The sequence below is a fragment of the Phaethon aethereus genome, assembly GCF_964289735.1.
Source record: "Phaethon aethereus genome assembly, chromosome: 1".
Classification (NCBI taxonomy): Eukaryota; Metazoa; Chordata; class Aves; order Phaethontiformes; family Phaethontidae; genus Phaethon; species Phaethon aethereus.
In genome coordinates this window covers 43298570-43320127 of record NC_138575.1, presented here as the reverse complement: position 1 = coordinate 43320127, position 21558 = coordinate 43298570, and the positions used below count along the sequence as shown (strand labels likewise).

The window sequence follows — 21558 nt, the reverse complement described above, 5'->3', positions numbered from 1 at the left end:
AAGTTTATGGATTTTTTCCCCTAAGCCCCAGTGATTTACCGGTTTTTTAATTAAACTTTTTCTATGGTATTTCCTTAGAGCTGCTGAAGTATAAAGTTAAATGACCGTGTTGTGAATGTTTTGAACTTTAAGGGATCTGTGTTCGTTCTGTTTACTCTCCTGGAGACCAAGCATAGACTAAACTACGCAGGGGAGAATTCCTTCTGAGCTCGTTTTTGCTCCCTGGACCCAGCAGTGTGTGCCCTTCCCTCTCCTGTGGTTCTCTTTGCAGTAGTAGGATCTAACTGCACGTGGCTTCAGTGGGGCAGACCCTGTGCCAGGCTTTTTGCTGGGGTGGGAGCCCTTATGCAAGAAACTTTGGGTCCCAGTTCCAGGGTTTTCAGTTAAGATCCACTCCAGTAGCAGGGTCAGGAGTGGCTATGCAGAAGCGCTGGCAGGTACTGCAGGGGCAGTACCCCAGAAATGAAGCAGCGAGGGGAGCTTCCCGGCTTTCTTTACATAAGTGTGCAACCGTGCTCTGCAGAGGGGCCTGGCATGGAGGCATCTCAGCCCACCTCCGAATAGATACGGATCGCTACAGTCCAGTTGTGAGTTTGTGCAGCTCTGGTCCTTCCAGCCTCCACTAGAGCTGGGCGACTGCGGTCAGCAGAGGACATGCCCAGCTGAACACAGCAGGCATCGCTGCTGCTTTCTGCCCGCTCCAGATGCGTGGCTTGCAGGAGACTCCTCCCTTGGCAGCTGTTGAACCAGAGGCATAACTATGGGCACAGCATGATTTTAGTTGGCATTTTATGCAATCTTCCAGCCTTGTGTTTCTCAGCATTGTGCAGGTTGGAGCTGAATGTGAGGTTTTTTCATGCACCAGTAGTTAAGCTTTAGATCATGTTGCAAATAGATGATTGCCATACATGGGAAGCAGAAAATAATGATTTATTTGAAACAGCAGTCAAAAACTCTATGCTCAGACAGAAGGAAAAAAGGAACAATTGTGGTTATACATAATCATGTGTAAACACACATGAAACTATGACTTGGCACAGATGACGCGTTTAGAACCAAATTCTGAGCAAAGAGAAGCACCAGTGTCCCCAGTGCACTGCAAGACTGAGAAGTGCACTGCCTGCCTCAGGATGCAAATGCCAGAGCTCACAAGGGTCCAAAAATTCTTAAAAAAAAAATGTTTAAATGAAAACTTCTCCAGGCTACTGTGCATCTGGAGGAGTGTCCAAGGACAGAGGACAATAGGAACAAGAGCGGTGTGTGCTCTGCCTGGGGCCTTGGCCAGGGGTGGGTGCCCTCCAGCACCTTCCTAAGCAAGCATGGCAGGCAGCTGCCTGCACCCCAGTGTGCTGCCTGGGCAGCGTGCTCCCGTACCCACTGGATCCTGCTCACACCACTCCACTTTGAAAAAATACATGGGTAATTTAAAACCAGTTATTGGTTCTGGTTCCTCTTATTCAGCAATGAGAAAGCTGCTTATCAGCTCTTCTAGCTGCTGCCTGAAACGAAGATGGTATTTCTGTACTTCTAAATCACCTGTGGATGCAAATGAAGTATCTACTGATCTTTTTGCTGCCAAGAACTTATGTGTGGGGAAGGGATGAGTTGACCTAAGTGCTCTCGTGGTCTTCTGCATGTGTGTCACTCATTGGCAGGTGCTATAGACCAGTATTTTGGTAGGAGCCAGGTGGCCAGAACTGTCAGTATCAGGAGTAACGGCCTTAAAACAATAACGGTGATGCAGTACTCGTCACAGGCAGGTCTGTCCCAGTCTGGATGCCACCTGGAATCACCTATGAACAAAACAAGTTACTTGTTTTCAAGTATAACTGCACCAAGGGCAACAAAGGGAAGCAGTAACTCTGGTGATACTTACTAATGACTTTGTCACGCTCTGTGTTTTCTGGAGAGAGAAAAGAAGTGAATGTCAGCAGACTTACGCATAAACAATGGGAGTCTAAGCAAAAGGGAATGAAGTGTGAGCTCCATGATGGGCTCACAAATAAAGCTATGGCAGCTGTGTTTCTGTCCAGGATGAAGCAAAGACCTGCTGAGGAGCACTTGGTCACCATGTTGACTTCTCCCCCTCAGCCAGTGCCTGGTGTAGAGCGACCTCATTCCCCCAATCAGGCTTCATAAGATCACTTTGGGTTTTGCCCAGCGCCTTGTGTTTAAGATCCATTGCCTGTAGCTTACGTTAAATAGTCCTGTGTGTCAGGGACTCCCTCTCCTTCCTGAGGTGCTGGCGTTTGAATGCCACCTTCCCGCTTCGTTAGTTCACTGGGGTGGAGTGCCAGGGAGAAGCGTGACCATACCCTCAGCTCCCCCCTGGGCAGATGTCCACACCACAGTGCCTCGTCCTTCTTACGGGAACTGCAGGTGGTCTCCACCCCTCCTGACTCCGTCTGGCCATCACAAAGCCAAGGGCAGGCAAAATCGGGTGGGCTGCCGGGGGCTCAGGCTGAGCACCATGTCCCTGTGAAGGGCTCTCACACCTGCGCAGGGCACATTGGCCTGGCTCCCTCCCAGTGCTTAGGGGAAAGCAGATGGCCTGGCTGATGTTCGGTGGAGCGAGCAGCTTTGGCAGTGCCGTGGCAGTGCTCCCCTCCCACAGCGGCACGGCGGGGGCAAGGCTCGCTTGGACCTGCACCGGCTCAAGCCGCAGCTCATGCACCAGGTTATAACCTGGAGCCCCCGGGAGGGGACATGTAGCCCCGTCTGTGCTACCTGTTTCTGCAAGCAGCAACTTCTGGCAGGTGTAGTAACACTTTCAACTGCAGCCACTACCTCTCCTGAATCGTACCCTGCAGCACCCGAAGAGCAGACCCCATCCCATCACTCCCCGAGGCAGAAAACAGGCTTTTTCCGCCCTCCTCCCCTCTCTTTGCGCATCACTGCTCACTTGGCTTTTGACTGCAGGTTTTCAGGCTATATTTAGGAACAGGACAGCACCGTGCCTGCCTCCTGCCATTATTGTTTGTGTGCTCTTTCCCTTTCTACGTGTGCTTGGGGAGGAGGCCTGGTTGTCTTCTACTTACGGCACAGCTGGCCCGCGCACCGCTCGCCATTGCAGTCGCTGCACGCTGCTCCCGTCTTGTACGGGCGCCCAGGGTAATTCCCACTGCAAAGGAAAGTAACACCGCACTCAGTGCTCTGGGCGCTTGGCTTGGTATTACTTGCCCACCTCTGATACTGCTCCAAATGCAGCTCAGTGCTGTGCTGTGCTGTGCTGTGCTGTGCTTTGCTTTGCTTTGCTTTGCTTGGAGCATGGCCAAAGCAAGATTTACAGCATGCCTCAAACCACCCATAAACACCCTGAGAGGGATTTTATATGCATGCAGTCTCAGCTGTGCTAAATTTCATGGTAAAAGCTTATTACATTCAGCAAGGTGAGTCTTTCATTGCTTCATCTAAGCTGAAGAAAATCCTTTGGAGTATATTCACTTTAGGAACTAAAATACTGCATGCATCTTGCTTTGGCCATTGACAGAGCTGAAAACAGTTAAGGATTAGATAAATAAAGAACTTAAGTCGCTGCTTCTCAAAAGCAGCAGCTGGATGTGATGCTACCTCACTTCTTAGTATGCAACAGCCTGTTTGCAGCGTGCTTATCCAGCAGGGAAGGGCCCAGCTTTAAAGCCCTCGCTGGAGCCCCTCACCTCCCCAGGGAGTGCCCTGCCTGCTTTGCTGGGTGCTGTTGAGGGTGAGGGCACCGCTCCTTTTCCCCATGGGGTCCCTGCCGATGCAGGGCAAGCAATCCAGCATGATTTTTGTCCTCTGGATGATACAGATATTGGCAAAGGGGCAGAAGGAAGAAGTCTTGGCTCATGTTCTTGGGAGTCCCCTCCAGGCATGAGGCTCAAGGAACAGGGAGCACCTCCTGGCAGCGCTGAGGTCCTGCTTGCCTGTGTGCAGGGTTTCTGCAACATCTAGCATGGTGGGGTGCATAGCAAGTGCTCAGAAAGGACAGGTGAGGCTGCCCTGGGTGATCAGTAAGTTTGCAGATGACACCAAGTTGGGTGGGAGTGTTGATCTGCCGGAGGGCAGGAAGGGTCTGCAGAGGGTTCTGGACAGGCTGGATCGATGGGCCGAGGTCAATTGTATGAGGTTTAATAAGGTCAAGTGCTGGGTCCTGCACTTGGGTCACAACAACCCCATGCAACGCTACAGGCTTGGGGAGGAGTGGCTGGAGAGCTGCCCAGTAGAAAAAGACCTGGGGGTGCTGGTTGACAGCTGGCTTCACATGAGCCAGCAGTGTGCCCAGGTGGCCAAGGGGGCCAACAGCATCCTGGCCTGTATCAGAAAGAGTGTGGCCAGCAGGAGTAGGGAAGTGATTGTGCCCCTGTACTCGGCGCTGGTGAGGCCGCACCTCGAATCCTGTGTTCAGTTTTGGGCCCCTCACTACAAGAAGGATGCTGAGGTGCTGGATCATGTCCAGAGAAGAGCAACGAAGCTGGTGAGGGGTCTGGAGCACAAGTCTTGTGAGGAGTGGCTGAGGGAACTGGGGTTGTTTAGTCTGGAGAAGAGGAGGCTGAGGGGAGACCTTATCACTCTCTACAACTACCTGAAAGGGGGTTGTGGTGAGATGGGTGTTGGACTCTTCTCCCAAGAAACTAGCGATAGGACGAGAGGAAATGGCCACAAGTTGCACCAGGGGAGGTTTAGACTGGATATTAGGAAAAATTTCTTTACTGAGAGGGTGGTCAAACATTGGAACAGGCTGCCCAGGGAGGTGGTGGAGTTACTGTCACTGTAGCTGTTCAAAATACATACGGACGTGGCACTTTGGGACTTGGTTTAGTGGGCTTGGTGGTGTTGGGTTGACAGTTGGACTGGATGATCTTAAAGGTCTTTTCCAACCTTAATTATTCTGTGATTCTGTGATCAGTGGCTCTTGGCTCAAGATCCAGTAGAGGCAATGGTCCCTCAGCCCGTTTGGGTGTGGGGCTTCTGGGGAGAGTGGTTTTGTTGCTTTGGCACAGCAGCAGATATGTCATTTCAAGGTATCTGGTCAAGGGAACATATTCTTCAAGGATGACGCATGGACAACAGGAATGCTAAACTTGCTTGAGTTCATGGGCTGGCATGGCCTTGGCCCAACATGGTATGCATGTAAAGCTTTTAAAGCTGCATTTAGACTGTGATGGCATTAATTAGGTGGAGAAGAGTAAAAAAACCATACATCCTAGTTGCAACAAATATCTTAGTAACAATGCATATGAAGGACCTTCAAATAAACTTTTGCCTTGATGAGCCCCGGCCTCACGAGAAGCCCTCAGCCCCAAATGTTCATTCTAAAGCTAAGACTGCATGGATAAACATTTTAATATTTATCCAAACCATTGACCTAGAGGCTTAGTTCTGCAGGCACATGTGTAAATATTTGCAGACTTCGGGCTTGCACCTTGGCAACTGTCTGGGGCCATCTTGGCACTCAGGAGCAAAGAATTAGTTTTCAAATGATCACTTTAGTATTTTCATTTCAGTATCTTAAATTTTACCCTTTCCACCAGTGCCACTGCATTTTGGCTACAATACATAGCCCTCATCTAGCCAAAAAAAGCTGGTTGGACAGAGGTTTACCTCCTCCTCTATTTTGGGGATCGTTTCCTCCCACAAAAGACATGGATGGATGGATGGACTGATATAATAAAGTTGCTCATTGTAGAAGAGAAGGGGCAGGACCCCAAACCCTGTGAAATATTTGTAATGAAAGAACTTACGCAGGCCCGTAGTTGCAGATGAAGTGTGCTGCGTTGGTTATGGAGGAGTATGCCACCCGAGGACAGAAGTGGACAGCACAGCCAACCTTGTAGCTTGTGGCCCAAACAATCTGCAAAGACAAACAGGTACACCGGTGACAAAGGCTTTGCTTCAGCACCTGAAGCGTTACAGAGAAGACCAGCCCTCCTCTGTTTCACGACAACAAATAGGCTGAGGAGCACTCCTTGGGCAGGGTTCATGGGGCAGAGCAGCAGTGACGGATATCAAAATCACACTGTGCTCTGAAAAACGCCCGGTTGTTTTGCCCAATTCACTAGGTGTTTATTAGAACGGCTCTGAAAGAAAGAATAACTGGCTGTAACCGGTGGTTTTCCTCTCTTGCAAAGGAGAAGGTGAAGTTGGTCTCTGTTGCTCCGTGGCAATCCAGTAGCTTTCCTACAGCTCCTGCGAGGGCTGATTGCCCCCATGCTAAATCCAGCGGAGATGTGTAGGCAAATTGCCAGAAAGCACCGGTGTTACAGGAGGAGCAGGGAGAAGGAGCATGTCCAGGCTGTGCTCCTGCCTTTCAGCATCACAGCCACAACTAAGATAGTCTAGAGGCGAGGGCATTGCATCATGTAATGATCCTCTGTCTACTACAACCGTTCCGTTTGACCCAGCATCCTATATCCAGCTGAAAGGTGACAGTGCAGTCAGATGCGCCAGGCCTAGAAGAATAAACCCCGTGGCAGAAGCAGGGGGGAGGGCGATACAACAGCAGCAATGGCTGCCTACGTGAGAGATGTGGAGAGGTCCCGCCAGCACAGGAGATGAAGAGAGACACTTGTGCCTCTGCCGACTCGAAGGGGAGGCCTGGCCCTTTCTGTTTGTGCCTGTTTGGTGCCAGCTCTGGGAAGAGGGGACACTCCTCAGGCTCCTGAGGGTGTTCTCAGTGCAGCGGCAGAGCAGAGGCTGCTCCTGACACCAGCCATGGACAACTGCATCCCTGAGGACGGTGAAGGACTGAATCACAGGACCCTCCCCATCCCGGGCGGCCACCAGCTGAGGCACACGTTGGGGGTGTGGCAGCGGTAGCTGCAGTAACTGCACCCAAGGGACATTCCTCTTCTCTGCAGCTGGGAAGGAGGGCGAGGAACGAGAGATTCCCCGAAGATGCAGACCCAAGGATGCCTCCCAAAGCCAGGCAGACATGGAGCTTCTAGCCACCGTCACTATCGCCACCGAGTGCAAGTGAGAATGATCTTACTTTCTCATTCTCCCCCATGCAACTGTCTGGACTGCTTCTCTACAAAGAACATGGCAAACAGCACTGTGCCACAGTGCCAGGTAAGGTGCGTTTCACCGCAGTCTCCTGATGCTCACTCTTGCCATGTCCTTGTGAGCAAGGTCAAAAAGCAACACGCTGTCACCTCTCATGGCTCCTGCATCCAATTATCTTCTCTGCAGCAAGTACCTGCATGTGTCATTCAGACACCCCACCAGCTTCAGCTCATCTCGTCAAGTCCTAAATGCATACGTTTATCTCCGCAGAAAATATTAAATAGTCTCAGGTCAAAATCTAATCCCTAGTGCCACGGTTGCAAGCCGTCCCGCTCACCCATAGCCGTGGTTAGTTCTTTGGCAATTGTGGTTGGGAAAAATGTGCACGTGACACTTGCAGAGCTGCAGACATCTCTTTCCATGCTGATATTTCCCCAGCCCTTGGCATGGCTTGTGGTGCCACAGAGCGGCTGCCTGCCAGAGCTGGGACCTCGTCCCACCACGCGCCGCAGCCCACAGACATTGCTGATGCCTGGATTTTTGGCCACTGCTTGGCTAAATCTGACTGCTTGATGGCTGTCCTGTTTTATTCCTGGAAACAAAACACAACTGGCATATTTAAAATAATAACCCAGTGACTCCTTCCCTCCCTAAAATGGGGACATGAGAACATCTTGTGCATACATACATAAAATAAGGCAACAGCATTTGGAAAGCAGTTCATTGAATCTTTAACAGAAGTCTGGAGTTTCTGTATCAAAACGGCAACGCTGGTTCACGGTTTAGATGGAGAAATGCAATGCCTACCTGTGTGTAGTGGCCACATGCTCCTCTGCAGTTATTGGTGGCATAATTGTAGGCACTGACCTCGTTGTACCAAGAGGTGATGGCTCCTTGCACAGTAAAAATAGAAAGTGAGCCAGTCCAGAGGTTTTCTCCAACGGGGGTAAATTTGGGGTGAGCCTGTCCTGGATCTTTGAGGTACGTATTATGTTTAAACAAGCATTTCTTTGCCCAAGCTTTCGCGGTCTTTGCCAAATCTGGATCCCAACTCTGAAAAATAAAGACAACTAAAAATCACTTTGGTATCTCAGCAGGGCAGTAACTCAGAAGCAGCTGGGTCTTGGTAGTGCTTGTGCTTTGGGTTCATTTGTTTTTCGCTTTTGCTGGGGCTTACAGAGCTAGGTTCATTTCTGACTTGAACTTAGTTACTCATTAAACTTGAGGAAGTTTTTGGGGTGGTGGGTGATCTTGGTTGCCTGGTTTGTCAGACACCAAAAGCTGTATGTCAGTCAACTGCAGTGTTTGGGGCACCATGTGCATTTCCAGGCTATGCTGGCCATGAGAGAACGTTAAAGTAATTTAAACAGTGAATTTACAGGAAATCTGGAGACTGGGGAGTAAGCTTACCATACCAATCAGACTGGAGTCATGTGCAGCCTCATGCATTAAGGCTACTGCTTGCAGGGCAGTTCACAAGCACACTGGGATTTTTGGGACAATTGAAACTCAAACCCTTGGTTTGCATCTTTGTGTTTGGTGACTTGAATTCATATTTGTGGAATCACTCATTCACTTGCTGCTCAATCCTATAGAAAGTGGTTATTTAAGCAATTGAGTTATATAAATGTCTTTTTTTTGCACTGGAGGTGGTGTCTGGTTTTGCTGGGTTTTCTTGTGCACACAACTTGATTGAGCAAAAACACTATTGTACCTCCTGGAAAATGCAGTACCACGAGTGTACACCTGCAGTTCTAGTTACACTTTGTGTCATGTAAATGAAGTTGTTCAGCACTGCTGAATTATTTTGGATTGGACTTTTTTAAAAACTAAACTTTTTTATTTGTCATTTTCTATATGGATTAAAATATCTCAGTTGCTTCTGCAAACAACAGAATCACTAGAGAAATTGTTTTGAACAAATCACTAACAGTGACTAAGGAAAAGGTGGTGGTTAGATTTTATGGCTATGTTTTACATAATATAATATTTTTGTACCATAGATAAGTCTGAAACAATTTGTGTATTTTTTATGCTACCGATAAGTAATTAAAAACTGCAAGATCATGCCAAAATACATCCACAGATATTTGGAAATATTTTGTAACCTACATCTTCCATTGCTTCCTATGGCTAACATTTGGGGGCGTGGGGTGTATTTTCCCACAAAACTAACACATAAATAATTTGCCTAGGAACTCAGTGTATCAAATATTAAAGGTAAACTTGGGGCAGAGGGTCTTATTTCAAGGGAGCTGTTGATACTTCCTTAGATGATAACTTTTAAGGACAACGAACAAAATCTGGCACTGTACCGAAGTGACCTTCTAGTCCTTGTGTTACTGCAAATTAAGACAGAGGCTGCACTTTACATCTTGGCCATACTCTGACGTCACAGGGAGAAGACCATGATGAAAGACGTATGACAGTGGTGGATGCACCTTAGTGCTTCACGGTCTTGTTTTTCACATTCTGCTTTTTAAAAGTCCACACATCTCTCTTCTCCTTCATCCAACAATAGTTTTAATAATGTTTGAAGTTCCATAAAGGTACAGATAATAGTAAGTTTAAAGGTACATTAATAAGCTTAAATGTACTTTCCTTTTTTTGTGTGAATGCTTAAACTGGCTGACAGTTGAAAAAGCAATGTGCAGAAACTGATAGTTCAGAATGGTCTTTAGTTTAACTATAGTTATACTCCTTATTTGCTTGTGAAACTGCATTTATGCAAAAAGATTGGACTAAACTGCATGGGGAAAAATGCACAGAACTGGGAGGTTTGCCTATAGATATCATTGCTGTTTGAGAAAGTCATAATTACATTTGTTTTTTCCCCATGAACTATTTCTCAGTTTGGGTTTTATAACTGAGGTGAGTTGCTTGCTGATTCAGGGAGGGAAAATCGAACATATGATAAGTGAAAAGTGATGCAAGGCAGCAGTAAGTCAAAGGAGACTGCTGTGAAGCCCTGATGAAACTGGTGAGGCTCTCTCTGCTGGTTTTGAAGAGCCTTAGAACAGACCTAAGGAATGCTTTGGGTGAATGGGAAAGGGGTCACTTCTCTAAAATAAAAAAAGGTTAGATCAGCATTCTCATTTTATCATAAATGTATTACAGATATAGATGGATCGGCTTCGTTACTTGCAGTAAAGGAGTTTGTGTCTTATATTTTCTTCCAAGAACTATTTTTCCAAAAGATGGAAATGCCCTGAGTTCATAGTCTTCATTTTTACATATCTAGGTGAGCATTTATCTACAGCAAACAGAAGTTCCCTGTGAAATAAAGAAGTAATCTTCTTTTCATCATTCTTGAAGTGCTAAAGTCTATTAAAAAATGAAGAAATATGCTCTTTTTAATTCCAATGCCTTTACTTTCACAATAGATTTTATTCTGTACTGTACTGCTTTCTCCACGTTAAATTCTTCCTGGGAGAGGTCATACTCAAGACTAGGGTTTCTGCAGGGCTTTAAAAGAAACCATGATTTAGTTCTTGTTTTATTTGTAATAATCTTCATTTGTTTGTTTGTTTCTTAAGCCTTTTTTTCCAGATTTCAGTTCTTTAATTTTTCAAAAGGAAAAATTAGGCACAATTTTAAAAGTTTAATACTGCTCTTTTAATACACCATAGCAAGATTTTGTTAGTGTAGGGCCAGTAAAGCAATTTAGAAAACAGAGTCTGGAGCAATATGTACTGGAAGTTCAGGGTGCCCAGCTGAAGAAAGCTGAAGCAAAAGATACATCTAGAAGAGAAACTAAATTGTTTCCTGTCAGGTTTGCAACTGGAGCTTGCTTGCTGCTCACTTACCCCTCCCCAATGGGCACGTCTTTGTCAGTGTTCGAGAACCAGAAATGGGAAATGAGCTGCTTTTTTTTGTTGTTTTTTTTTTTTAACTTTGGTTGGGGTGTTGCTAATTACAGACGTGATTATGTGCTCTTCTGGTGGTGACCGTGCAAGACAGTAAGAAAGAGGAGCAAAGGGAAAGGGATCAGAATTAGGACACTGGCTATGGTCCATGTGAGAGATCTGTGGAGATTATCCCAAGAAGAAACACGGTACCTCAAGTATGACCCAGTCAAAGCATGAAAGGTGATGGACGTTGCAAGGCACAGCTCCCAAGGTGCTGGAACTGAACATCTCACAAATCAGAGATGGACTTCTCAGCCATAAGCCCGGCTTTCTGCACCCATTGACAGCTTCCTTCGTGCTGGGTTTCCATGTGCCACCCAGCAAGGGAGACAAGCGTCACGAGCCATCTGAAACGAGAGCTGGCCGCTTCTGGGTGTATTTTGTGTCATGACAGGCTGTCTTTTGCACGGTGGCTGCAGATATTGCCCGCTGATACGGCCAGGGAGAAGGCAGGGGGGCAAGGGCGACACGGGACCCGATGCCTCCAACGCTCGCTCCTGCTGCGCTCGGTGCCCTGTGGCTTCCCCCGCAGCCCCGGCACCTCGGAACAGCGACTCTGTGGGCTCCGTCCCTGAGAGCCTCGCAAAGAAAGCTTAGGGAGAGCTCTCCAGCGTTGTTTGGCAACGGTCTCTGCCCTTGCCTACTCAAGTATGAAAGGTTGTGCTTAGGTCTGCACATAAATTACACTCTGGGCTACTGAGCTCCAGTGCCTTGGAACGGGGAGGCTTTTCACAGCACGGAACAACGGCTGAGGGCTGAAATCTTGGGTTTCAAATGAGGAAATTAAACCAGTCAAAACTATACATGTACCTGATCGTATAAAGCCACCTGATAATCACAGCCTTTTTCTCTGCTGTAATCTTCTGACCCCAGGAGGTCAGTTTTTTTTTCTTTTTTTCTTTTTTTTTCCCCATTTGATCACAAAAGCAATCTTTGAGGATCGTAAACACCATCGCAATGCTACACACTTGCCTGTAAGTTGTGAAGATCCCCTTACCATGTAGAGCATGTTGCTGGCTGGCGGATTCACTCCAGACCGGAATCTGTTGTGGGTTTGCACACATTCCTCAATGAACTTTGGATCTCCAGTATCAGGCACTGCCAGTGGCTCATAGGAGTCAGAGGAACGACAGAAGTGCAGTAAAGCCAGCACACAAGCAGAAAAGCTGCTTGTCATGATTCTCAGCCTCTGGTCTTCCAGCTTTAACAGCAGGGTGTTTCAGCTGCACGGGGTGGTTTTAGCTCCACCAGCAGCGTTCTGCTTGGAAGGCTTGTGGGCTGGACTTATCTTCGCCGTGGTAATTGAATACGGCATTGGTCACAGGAAATGAGTCATATTTCAGGAGCGTTGCTCTGAGAATAAGGAAATTAAGCTACAAGTTTGTATCAGAGCTGTGGCAGCTTTGTCTCTCTCTTTTTTTTCTTCTTTCCTTAATTATGGTGGGCAAGCTTCTTCGCTCCTGTCCTTTGGGATTCTTTGTTTTTGCTTCTTTGCCTGTCCCCCCCATCCCATCCATAGCAATCTCTATGGATTGCAGTAAAGTTTTGGATAAATTTTCTGCTTTTCATGAAAATGACATTGCTGTTAAGGCTGTGACACTGAGCAGAAATGCTGTGACAAATATTTGACTTGAACTATGACTCTTACCACAGTATGAACAGTCATTTTGGTTGTACATCAAGCTATTGGAGGGGTAAGTTTGTCTGAGAACTGCAATTTAAATATGCTGCGGTTATTGATGGGTTTCTCCTGTGATCACACGCTTGTGCTATGTGTTGCTATCAGTTTCTCCTCCCTAGCTTACGCAATTCGTAATTCGTTCCCCGCAACCCAAGCCCCCAGCAGAGTTGGGTGCTATGAAGGTTCATTCTGTCTCGTGCTGAGTGCCCAGCACCCGCACTGGGTTTCACAGCCAGGAGTTGGGAGCTGATGCATGTTGCCTCGGGTGCCCAACACTCCCTGCTCAGACCCACCACCACCCTCTTCCTCACACTGCCCTTAACTATCACCTATCCATCAAGCTCAGGCCCTTTCCCACAGTCCCAACCTGGACATCTCTGTGGGAATGAGGTTGGGTTTCTTCCCACTTCAGGTTTTGTTTTAGGAATCTGCATCCGTTGAACACCTGGGTGTAGGTCCCAGTTATCACTTCTGTGCATGAAGTCCTGTAGGTGTTGTGGCTGGTGGCAAGGCCATATTCAGGTTGGTGGTCTGGGGTCACGCTGTGAGCCTGCAACAGCAGCCCCACCAGCACACACTAGGTCCTGTGGGTCACACACCTCCAGCTACTCATGGGGACACTGCTTACTGGTGAAAAGGCCCTCTGACCACGGATGAGAAACACTGTGTTCACAACTCCCCTATAGACCAATTTTTAGAGCAGAATAATGTGGTGGGTTGACCCCAGCCAGCAGCCAAGTACCCACAAAGCTCACTCGTTCCCCTTCCCCAGCAGGACGGGGGGGAAAAACAGGAGGTAGGAAAGTGAGAAAATTCATGGGTCAGGATAAAGACAGCTTAATGTGTGTGGAAAGAGGAGGGGGGACACAAACAAAACCCTCAAGTGATGCAAAGGCAATCACTCACCACTCCCTAGACAGTCTCAGCAATGGGCACCCTGGAAGCCATCCCCCCGCCTTTCTTCTTCCTCTACCCCAGTTTTTTTGCTGAACCCAATGTTATATGGTATAGAATAACCCTTTGGTCAATTCGGGTCAGCTGTCCCGGCTGCGTCCCCTCCCAACCACTTGCCCACCTCCAGCCTACCTGCTGTTGCTACATATAAAAGATGGCAGCAGACAAGAACTGACAATTGTGAAATTAAATAGGCATCTTCTTACATGGTGACATTTTGCAGCATATGACAAGAGCCCAAAGATTTGGGGCACATGTTTATTCTGTGGGATGCCACGCTCCTTCAGAGCTGCAGTGTGGCTCAGAATTTGAGTCACTGTGTTCTCCAAACATTAGGACTGAGATTAAGGAGGAGAAAGAGCTTTAAATATTGATAGCACAGTTATGCATTGCTAATATCAGCCAGTATCTCTTAGCTTGAAAGATGTGTTTGTTTCCCTTACTAACAAATGTATACAGGAACAACAGGGTCTGAGGACTAAATGTCTCTGAAAACTGAATCCATCAATGGTTTGGGCTTTTTTAATGAGACTGAGATCTTCCAATTCTGAACCAGAATCTATCCTGAGCCCATTTCATCTTCCCTCTCCTCCCCTTCCATCCTCCCCACTCCCCCCTTTCCCCTGCCTGCAAGCTCAGGATGGCTGTCATCTACTCTGCATTTCAGATTTTGCCACCACTCTCACATCCTAAAATTTAGCTCTCCCTATTGACACCTTGTCTTAATCCTTGGTCTGTCAACTTTACCTGGTATTCTTCTAGCTATGGAGGACAAAGCTTAACTCTGAGAGGAGAAGAAGAGAGTAGTACAATGGACAATAGAGTAACTTTAATGGAGACTGATACACAGAGGCTAAATATAGTAAAGGACAAGCTTTATTAAGTAATACATACAGTTAAATCTTCATTATCTGGGGAAAACAATGTCTGGGATAATTGAAGGTTAATGGACATGAGTTATCGCTTCTTTTGGATACAGTGTGCCGCTTCAGACATGTCTTTGTGATGCCCCAGCTTTCCAGGAGGCTTGTTAGCATATATAGTAATATATAGTCTACGTGGTCCTCTCAGCAATCTACTCCTGAGCCAGAGCTAAGAGGCTTGTGCAGACATAGAGGTGTGTTGCAGCTACTGCCAATAAACTACACTAAGTCTATTCACAGCCACTTATATCTTTCCTTGAGCGAAGAAGCAGCCTTTTCTATGCTGGATAAACATCACAAGGATAACGGAGAGATGACCAAGTGTTTTTGCAAATGTGTGCAATTCTCTGAGAGTAATACAGTTGTAGGATCACTATCAGTATCTTATTTGATCATCACTCATAAAAAAAAGTGTGTGGAAACCACTGTTGTACTAAAAGAACAGCACCAGTACTCAGTACCAAAAACAGTGGCCTTAAAATTGACACAGTAAGGCAGTACTGGTCACAAGAGGGACGCGGATGCTCAGCAGGTGGGATATACGGCGGCGCGGGAGGCCTGGGAGGACGGGGCCGCGGTGGCTGGGGCTGTGTTTCCCAGTCTGGATACCAGTAGGCATAATCTGAAAAATGGGAAGAAATAGCTGTTGAGACCCATCAAACTTAGCCATACTTACAGGAAAGCAATTAAGAACAATTCGATACGTACTTATCAGCTTCTCACGTTCTGCATTTTCTGTAGAGAGATCAGAAAAGGAAATAAATGTATCATTCAGTGGTGGTTCTTAATGTAAAGAGGTTAGTCATTGCTGCTGCCTGGCTGATTGACTGACAATGCCAGTCAGTGCCTAAAACATCCTGCAAGGGGGAGGCAGGCCAACAAGGGCAGGTTCCCAGCTGGCGTGGGGCTTATATTTTTCATTGAATTGAAAGAGAAGGAGAAAAGAAGCAGCAGGAAGAATTTTTGACATGGGGAGGAGGGAATAGCAAATAAAAACAAAACATGGGATTTATTTAAAATTCATACACTACCCAAATTTAAGTAGTTACAGATAGACAAATATAACTACTGAATTCATCACGGAAGTCCACCTTTACTAAGAGCTTTGATGTGTTTGCACATTGTCTACGAGCATCCTGTTGGAACTGCTGATGTGCCCTATAGGAAAATACGGTAAAACAGGTTGTAGGATCTAGCACAGAAGGAAATAAGAATACCGAATGCTCAATTATTTATACAGCTGAAGCTATCTAAAGCCTGGCTAGTAGAGACTGTCCCCATTAAACCTCTGTATAAAATTTGTATTTGATTTAAGACATTGTTGCATGTCCTTTAGTCTCCGTTTATTTAACAGACTATTTCTGACTAGTTTGGGACTAGGTGTAATGACATAAAGGTCCACAGCTGCAAACTGCTATGCAAAAACAAGCGCTCACTGCCGTATTTCAGAAAATTGCTGAAGTTAGAAATAAGTGTGCTTTTCAGTATAGTCTTATTATTGTTTCAGAACTATAGTTTTCTGGAAAATGTGATAGGACATACTAAACAAGCAAGAAAGCAGAAGTTAAGTATACTATTTCTGCTAGGAAAGAAGAACTAGATGGGGAGTATTTGTTGGGGCTAATGTTTTAGATTTCACTTCCTGATCAGATAAAAGGTGGAAAGTAGTCTAACTAATGCTTCTCTTCAACAGAAACTCTGGCTTCTACCTCTGAGAGCATTCAACAGCAAAGTATTTCCATGAATTCCTCCTTACACTGTTCTTACCAGGGTTTGGTACTGTTGCTGTGTGGTGGGCTACAGACCCACTATGTACCTAGTGCAAATTGGCTCACTGTTGTATTTTCACTGATAATTATGCCACACTTATTTCTGTGCAATTTTATTAGTTGATCACTTTGGTCTTACCACAGAGCCTGTCTACACACTTCTCATTACTGCATCCACTGCATGGTTGTCCTGCTTTATATGGTTTTCTCGGGTAATTCCCTCTGCAAAGCAGAACAGTTTTTTGTTAGCTGTCTTTTGAAAAGCAATTTACATACATGATTTCATCAGAGTGTTAGAATAATTTATCATGCAAGCTATTATGGGGGTGGGGTGGAACCCCTTTATCCAAAAACTAATCATCACAATTGTTTGAACTTCCTTTTAGATCAGCTCTCACTGACATGGGGAGCAGCTACCTGGTGACTCTTGCCATTTGAAATTAATGAGACATCTCTGGCAATACTGTATTATTCTGTGGAAAGCATAAAAGAATCTGCCTCTAGTTCCTTGTTACCCATCTGTATTTAAAAAAAAAATCTGTAAGAGCTAAGTCCAGAAATTGCAAGGTACAAGATAAACTAGAGGACTGACTTCCTTTTACTTCTTCAATTAAAATGTCTTGTTTGAAGTTTGGTGTTGGGCCACAGAAAGATGTAATCTTTCTCAAGCGGAAAGCATGCACCTTCCCCACCTTCCCCACTTCTCCTGAAGAGATTGAAGTCAAAACAGATTTTATTGCACCATCTTGGTTATGATGAGTGCTCTCAGCTATGATCTGCTGCCTGCTTTTTTAGAAAGGGATTTTCTGCAGCTCTGGCTATTGTTCAGCAGCTTGTGCTCTCAATGGCCGGAGGAAGTTTCCCTTGCACCGGTGGCATGTGGACATAGCTTCTTCTGAAATTTGTTACAACTGCTCCCATCATTGTTGGCATCTGACAGCAGGCCAGTTATAGGATATTTAAAAAATAAAAAACCCCTAAATGCCATAATTAACTTACGCTGGCCCATAGTCACAAACAAAATGTGCTGCTCTGAAGAGTCCTGGAAAATTTTCAACTGTATTGCAGAAGTGAACTGCGCAGCCAACTTTGTAACTCTCTGCCCAAACAACCTGAAGGGCAAAGGGAAATACGTAACGCGCCAGTTCAGAGGCTGAAAAAGCAACAGCATTAAGGGAAGAAGGAGAAGGGAAGGATCTTGTGGAAGTTTAAAACAGCTGACACAGAAGCAACATCAAGAACCCAAAGGGTTGATAGATGACCGATTGATAGAAGTTTTTGCATTTATTATCCGGCTCCCCGGCAACATGAAATTGTCAGAGGGATAAGCCCTTTCCACCGTTACTGAAAACAGGACTTGGACATCCCTGGGCCTCTGAATATTTATTGCCAATTGTCTCATGCAGCAATAAACTGAGCGGTAAAAACCCTTGCTGTAATTCCTGTTCCAAAGTGGTTTGTTCCAAGCCTGTACTTGGATATTCTGTGAAACCATTACATTATAAACCACTGGGCATGTAAGACTCACCTGGGTGTAGTGACCACACATATCAGTACAGCTGTTGCTGTTGAAATCATAGCTGCTGACTTCATTAAACCAGCCACTGAGGGCTGCATCCACAGAGAAGATGGTGGCTGTGCCAGTCCAGATGTTTTCTCCAACAGGAGTAAAAGTAGGGTGCACCTTCCTTGGCATTTTAAGGTAGCTATTGTGCTTAAACTTGCACTTCTTCGCCCATGCTTTGGCAGTTTTAGCTAAGGCAGCATCCCAGGACTGTAGAAAAGGAAGAAAACAGAATATAGCTTGTACTGCAGTGGCTTACTTGAATTTAAACACTTTTAAACAGAAACCTGTAAGATTCTTTTCCCCTTTTCTGCTTCCCATCCCTGCATTCAGTCTCCTTCTCTAACTTGATTTTTCTGCTCCTCTAGCAATTTTTTTTTTCTTCTTTCTCCCTTAGATATTGCAGGACATGTAGTATCTATTCACTGTCCTGTGGTATCTGACTTGTTAAAAGTATTTAGAGCTGGATTGCAGTCTTTAAGCTGCTAAGCCTGAGAGGATGTAACTGGGTGAACACCCCAGCTTTATCGCGTTTGAGGAACTTTATGCCTAGGAGCTGTTGGCTGCCCAAGGATTTGCACTTTGCAATTACCACCAGACCAGATAGGAATTCTGTTCTGCTGGCCAGGACAGAGAGGAGGAGAGTTACAGCTGCTCCCTTCCCCAGCCCCTTCTGCCTCTTTGCTCTTCTCCCTCCTCAGCATGTGGCCATAGCAAATAAATCAATCAATAAAAAATAAATAAAAGCAAATAAAAGGCTCCCTCATTTCTGCTGGGCTGAGGAGGAACTATTTCCACCCTGAGAGGCACAAATGCTAATTTGAGAAAAGGGTCTGCGAGACTTGCAGAAAGATTTTATGTCACTGAATGACCAGGCAATAAAATGACAGGTAAAATTCACTATAGAGAAATGTAAGTTAAGGGACATGTTTTAAAAAAAACGAAAAAATTTTGACTTTGTGTTCATGACAGGTTTGGAGCTGGCTATTGCCACTTGTAAATCAATGTTTTGTAAGTCTAAAAGGTAAATAATGTGTTAGAAATTCCTTTAGGAGTGGAGAATAAAACCAGGTATACACGACTGTAGAAGTCCTGTTAAATGCTGTGTGCAGGACCCCACCTTAAGAAGGGGACACTAGAACTGGAAAGGGCAGAGAGAATATGGAGGAGGATGATCATCCTCAAGCATGGAGGCCTTTCATAAAGCAACAGAGAGTGCTCTGCAGCTTTGATCACAGGCAGCTGGACATCTTGTGTGCAGAAGCGATGATTACTTGCTCCTTCCAATACAAAGACCAGAGACTATCAAACGAAGTTAGGAATTATCAGGTCCAAAGCAAACAGAAGAAGATATCTTCACAGAACTTGTGGTTATGCTGTGCAGCTCTTTGCTACACGATCCTAGGGACGATAAAAACTTGCATGAGCTCAAGGCTGAAAAAAAAATCACACAAGAAAAATCCATCAAGAGCTTTTAAATACAATGCGACACCTTTGATTCTAGAGGTTTCTATATTTGTCCTGATGTTATTCCAGGCTCGCTGGATCTTTGGTCTAAGCAGCTAAGTTTGCTCTTGTGTGCCAGCATTTTAAATTAAACATTGCTTTTTAAAATGGCAAGAAATTAAAATCATGAGTAGTCTGAATTCTACATCTTTACTTCCTTTCACGGAAATTATTCATATTGTGCATGTGGTTATGCATTTACCTTCCTTTCCGGCGACGCAGCACTGCTGGAGGGCTCAGAGTATGACATGAACTGACTGGGACTACCTCCCTCAGCTATCTATCTACCTTCTTCCTTATGTATTCCACCAAACAAGCTGAGACCTATCCATGGCCTGTTCTGACACCCATTATCTCTATAGGATGCTCTGCTTTCCAGCCTCGATATTAGTACCCCTACTCTTCAAACCCTGCTACAGCAAATGAAGATCAGGTACCTAAATGGATGTCCTGGCAAATCCCTTTCTTCAACACATGCTCCAGATTGGAAAAAACAAAGGGAGATGATATATTTTCAACAAATCCTGTTGTGCAGATTGCCTATTCAGGAGCTTTTTAATACCAGACAGCTTCCCTGTATGAAACCTGGACTAACATAAAACAGATTACTATCTCTTTTAGAAAAAGGTAAAAAAAATGCTGAGAACTGAACATTACTTTTTGCAATGCAGCCCTTTGCTCTGGCTGAAATTTAGAGTAGCAATCCGCCCCTAAACAAAGAATTGCCTTCAAACTATTAAAACTGAACAATACTGTGAAAATTAATGTCTTTTCTACTTCCTACAAAGAACTAACACATACAGCACAGGAATCGCTGACAGAAAAAAGGGAAAGAAAAGCACAAAGCAAATGAAGAAGAAGAAGGGCTAAATCAGCAGCACGATCTATATTAATTTTCCAACAGATCACGAATGCCTCCTTACCATGCGAAACATATTGCTGGCTGGTGGATTCACTTTGGATCGAAACCTGTTGTGAGCTCTCACACAGTCTTCAATGAACTTTGCATCTTCTATGTCAGGCAAGGGATACTGTGGATAAGCATGACAGCAAGCGAAGAGTTCCGGTAAGAACAATGCAGCAAAGAAAAATGTGATTTTCATAATTCTTCAATGCCTTCAGTACTATTTTTTTTAAGTTTTTAAAAATCTCTGAGGTGGAGCTAATACTGGCAAGCGGCTCTGCAGAGGTTGTCCTCTGGGTGTGGAAGCACTTGAAAGTGTCAAAGTAACAGGAAGTGAAATTGCTTCATAAGGTACAGCTCTATCTGACATCATAGCTGGCTGTCAAAGGGTAAACTGTCAAACGCATCTGCCGTGCATATTAGCACGGAGCAACACTCCAGATATACTTCTGTCTTGTCTTTGAGTGCGCTCCATTCTGGTTGACTGCCAAACCATTCTGTGATTGTAGGTCATATCTGAGGAGATGCTGCAGAACAGCAGCTGTGTCAACCATAAAAACCGTAGCTTTGACAAAACATAAACCTGCTGTTCAGCTGATTTTCCTACACTATATCTTAGTCATACCAGCTCAATTAACATTATTTTGCAGGACCTTGCTTCCATTTCAGAATTACTCTAGGAATAAACAGAATTAAGAAAACTGCATATATTGAAATTAGACCTCACCAGGAGGAAAAAAAAAAAAAGTTCCTGAACAGCAGGTTGCTGCAGAACAGACCTTCTGACTTGGTTTGGTGTATAACAGAAGTGCGATTTGGAAATCCCAAGCCTGAGCATGTTGATTCTCTCCTTCCTTAGCCATTTGCCATAATCTGATAGCCTGAAATCACTGGAGGAGCTTCCTGTGCTCCCGGAGAGCAGCTACAGGGTTAGCACTCCTGGTGTAACACTCCAAGTCTGATCGCTTCTTGGGGTGGTAGTATGGGCTGTGTTGGGATTTGTATTGTCTCACCAACTGTTCTACAAGCTGGGTGTGTTTTTTTTCAAACCTAAACCAAATTGTATAAACATAGAAGAGCATAAGAATAACCACATATTTTAAGAGCTAAGGTCTTGTAACTCAGATGTTGGTAGGTTTACAGAGAAAATACGTTGTAGATTGTAAGCAGCGTTCACGGATCTGATTCCCTGCTCAGTTTTTGCAGGTCAGGCCTTATCCTGATGAATACTTGTTGAAATTGTCATTCTGGCGTTGCCTTCTCTGTTTGCATGATGGCTTTCTCCTCTTAAAGTAACACCCTTGATCTGCTTCAGAGAGTCTCGTAACAATTCGTACACCTAATTCGCATAGGCTGAAGGAGCTG

At 45.3% G+C, this 21558-nt stretch overlaps 1 protein-coding gene across 1 annotated transcript; it reads right to left on the bottom strand.

Moving 5' to 3' along the window:
- Window positions 1-1641: 1641 nt before the first annotated feature.
- On the bottom strand, window positions 1642-20392 carry LOC309405173 (uncharacterized protein; the record flags this gene model as incomplete). The annotated part of the gene is made up of 12 exons (XM_081999876.1): window positions 1642-1793; window positions 1877-1903; window positions 3039-3121; window positions 5724-5833; window positions 7792-8037; window positions 11890-12093; window positions 14885-15072; window positions 15159-15185; window positions 16359-16441; window positions 17219-17331; window positions 17748-17993; window positions 20213-20392. The coding sequence occupies 12 exons, from the start codon at window positions 20390-20392 to the stop codon at window positions 1642-1644; spliced, it is 1659 nt and encodes a 552-aa protein (XP_081856002.1).
- Between the last annotated feature and the right edge of the window lie 1166 nt (window positions 20393-21558).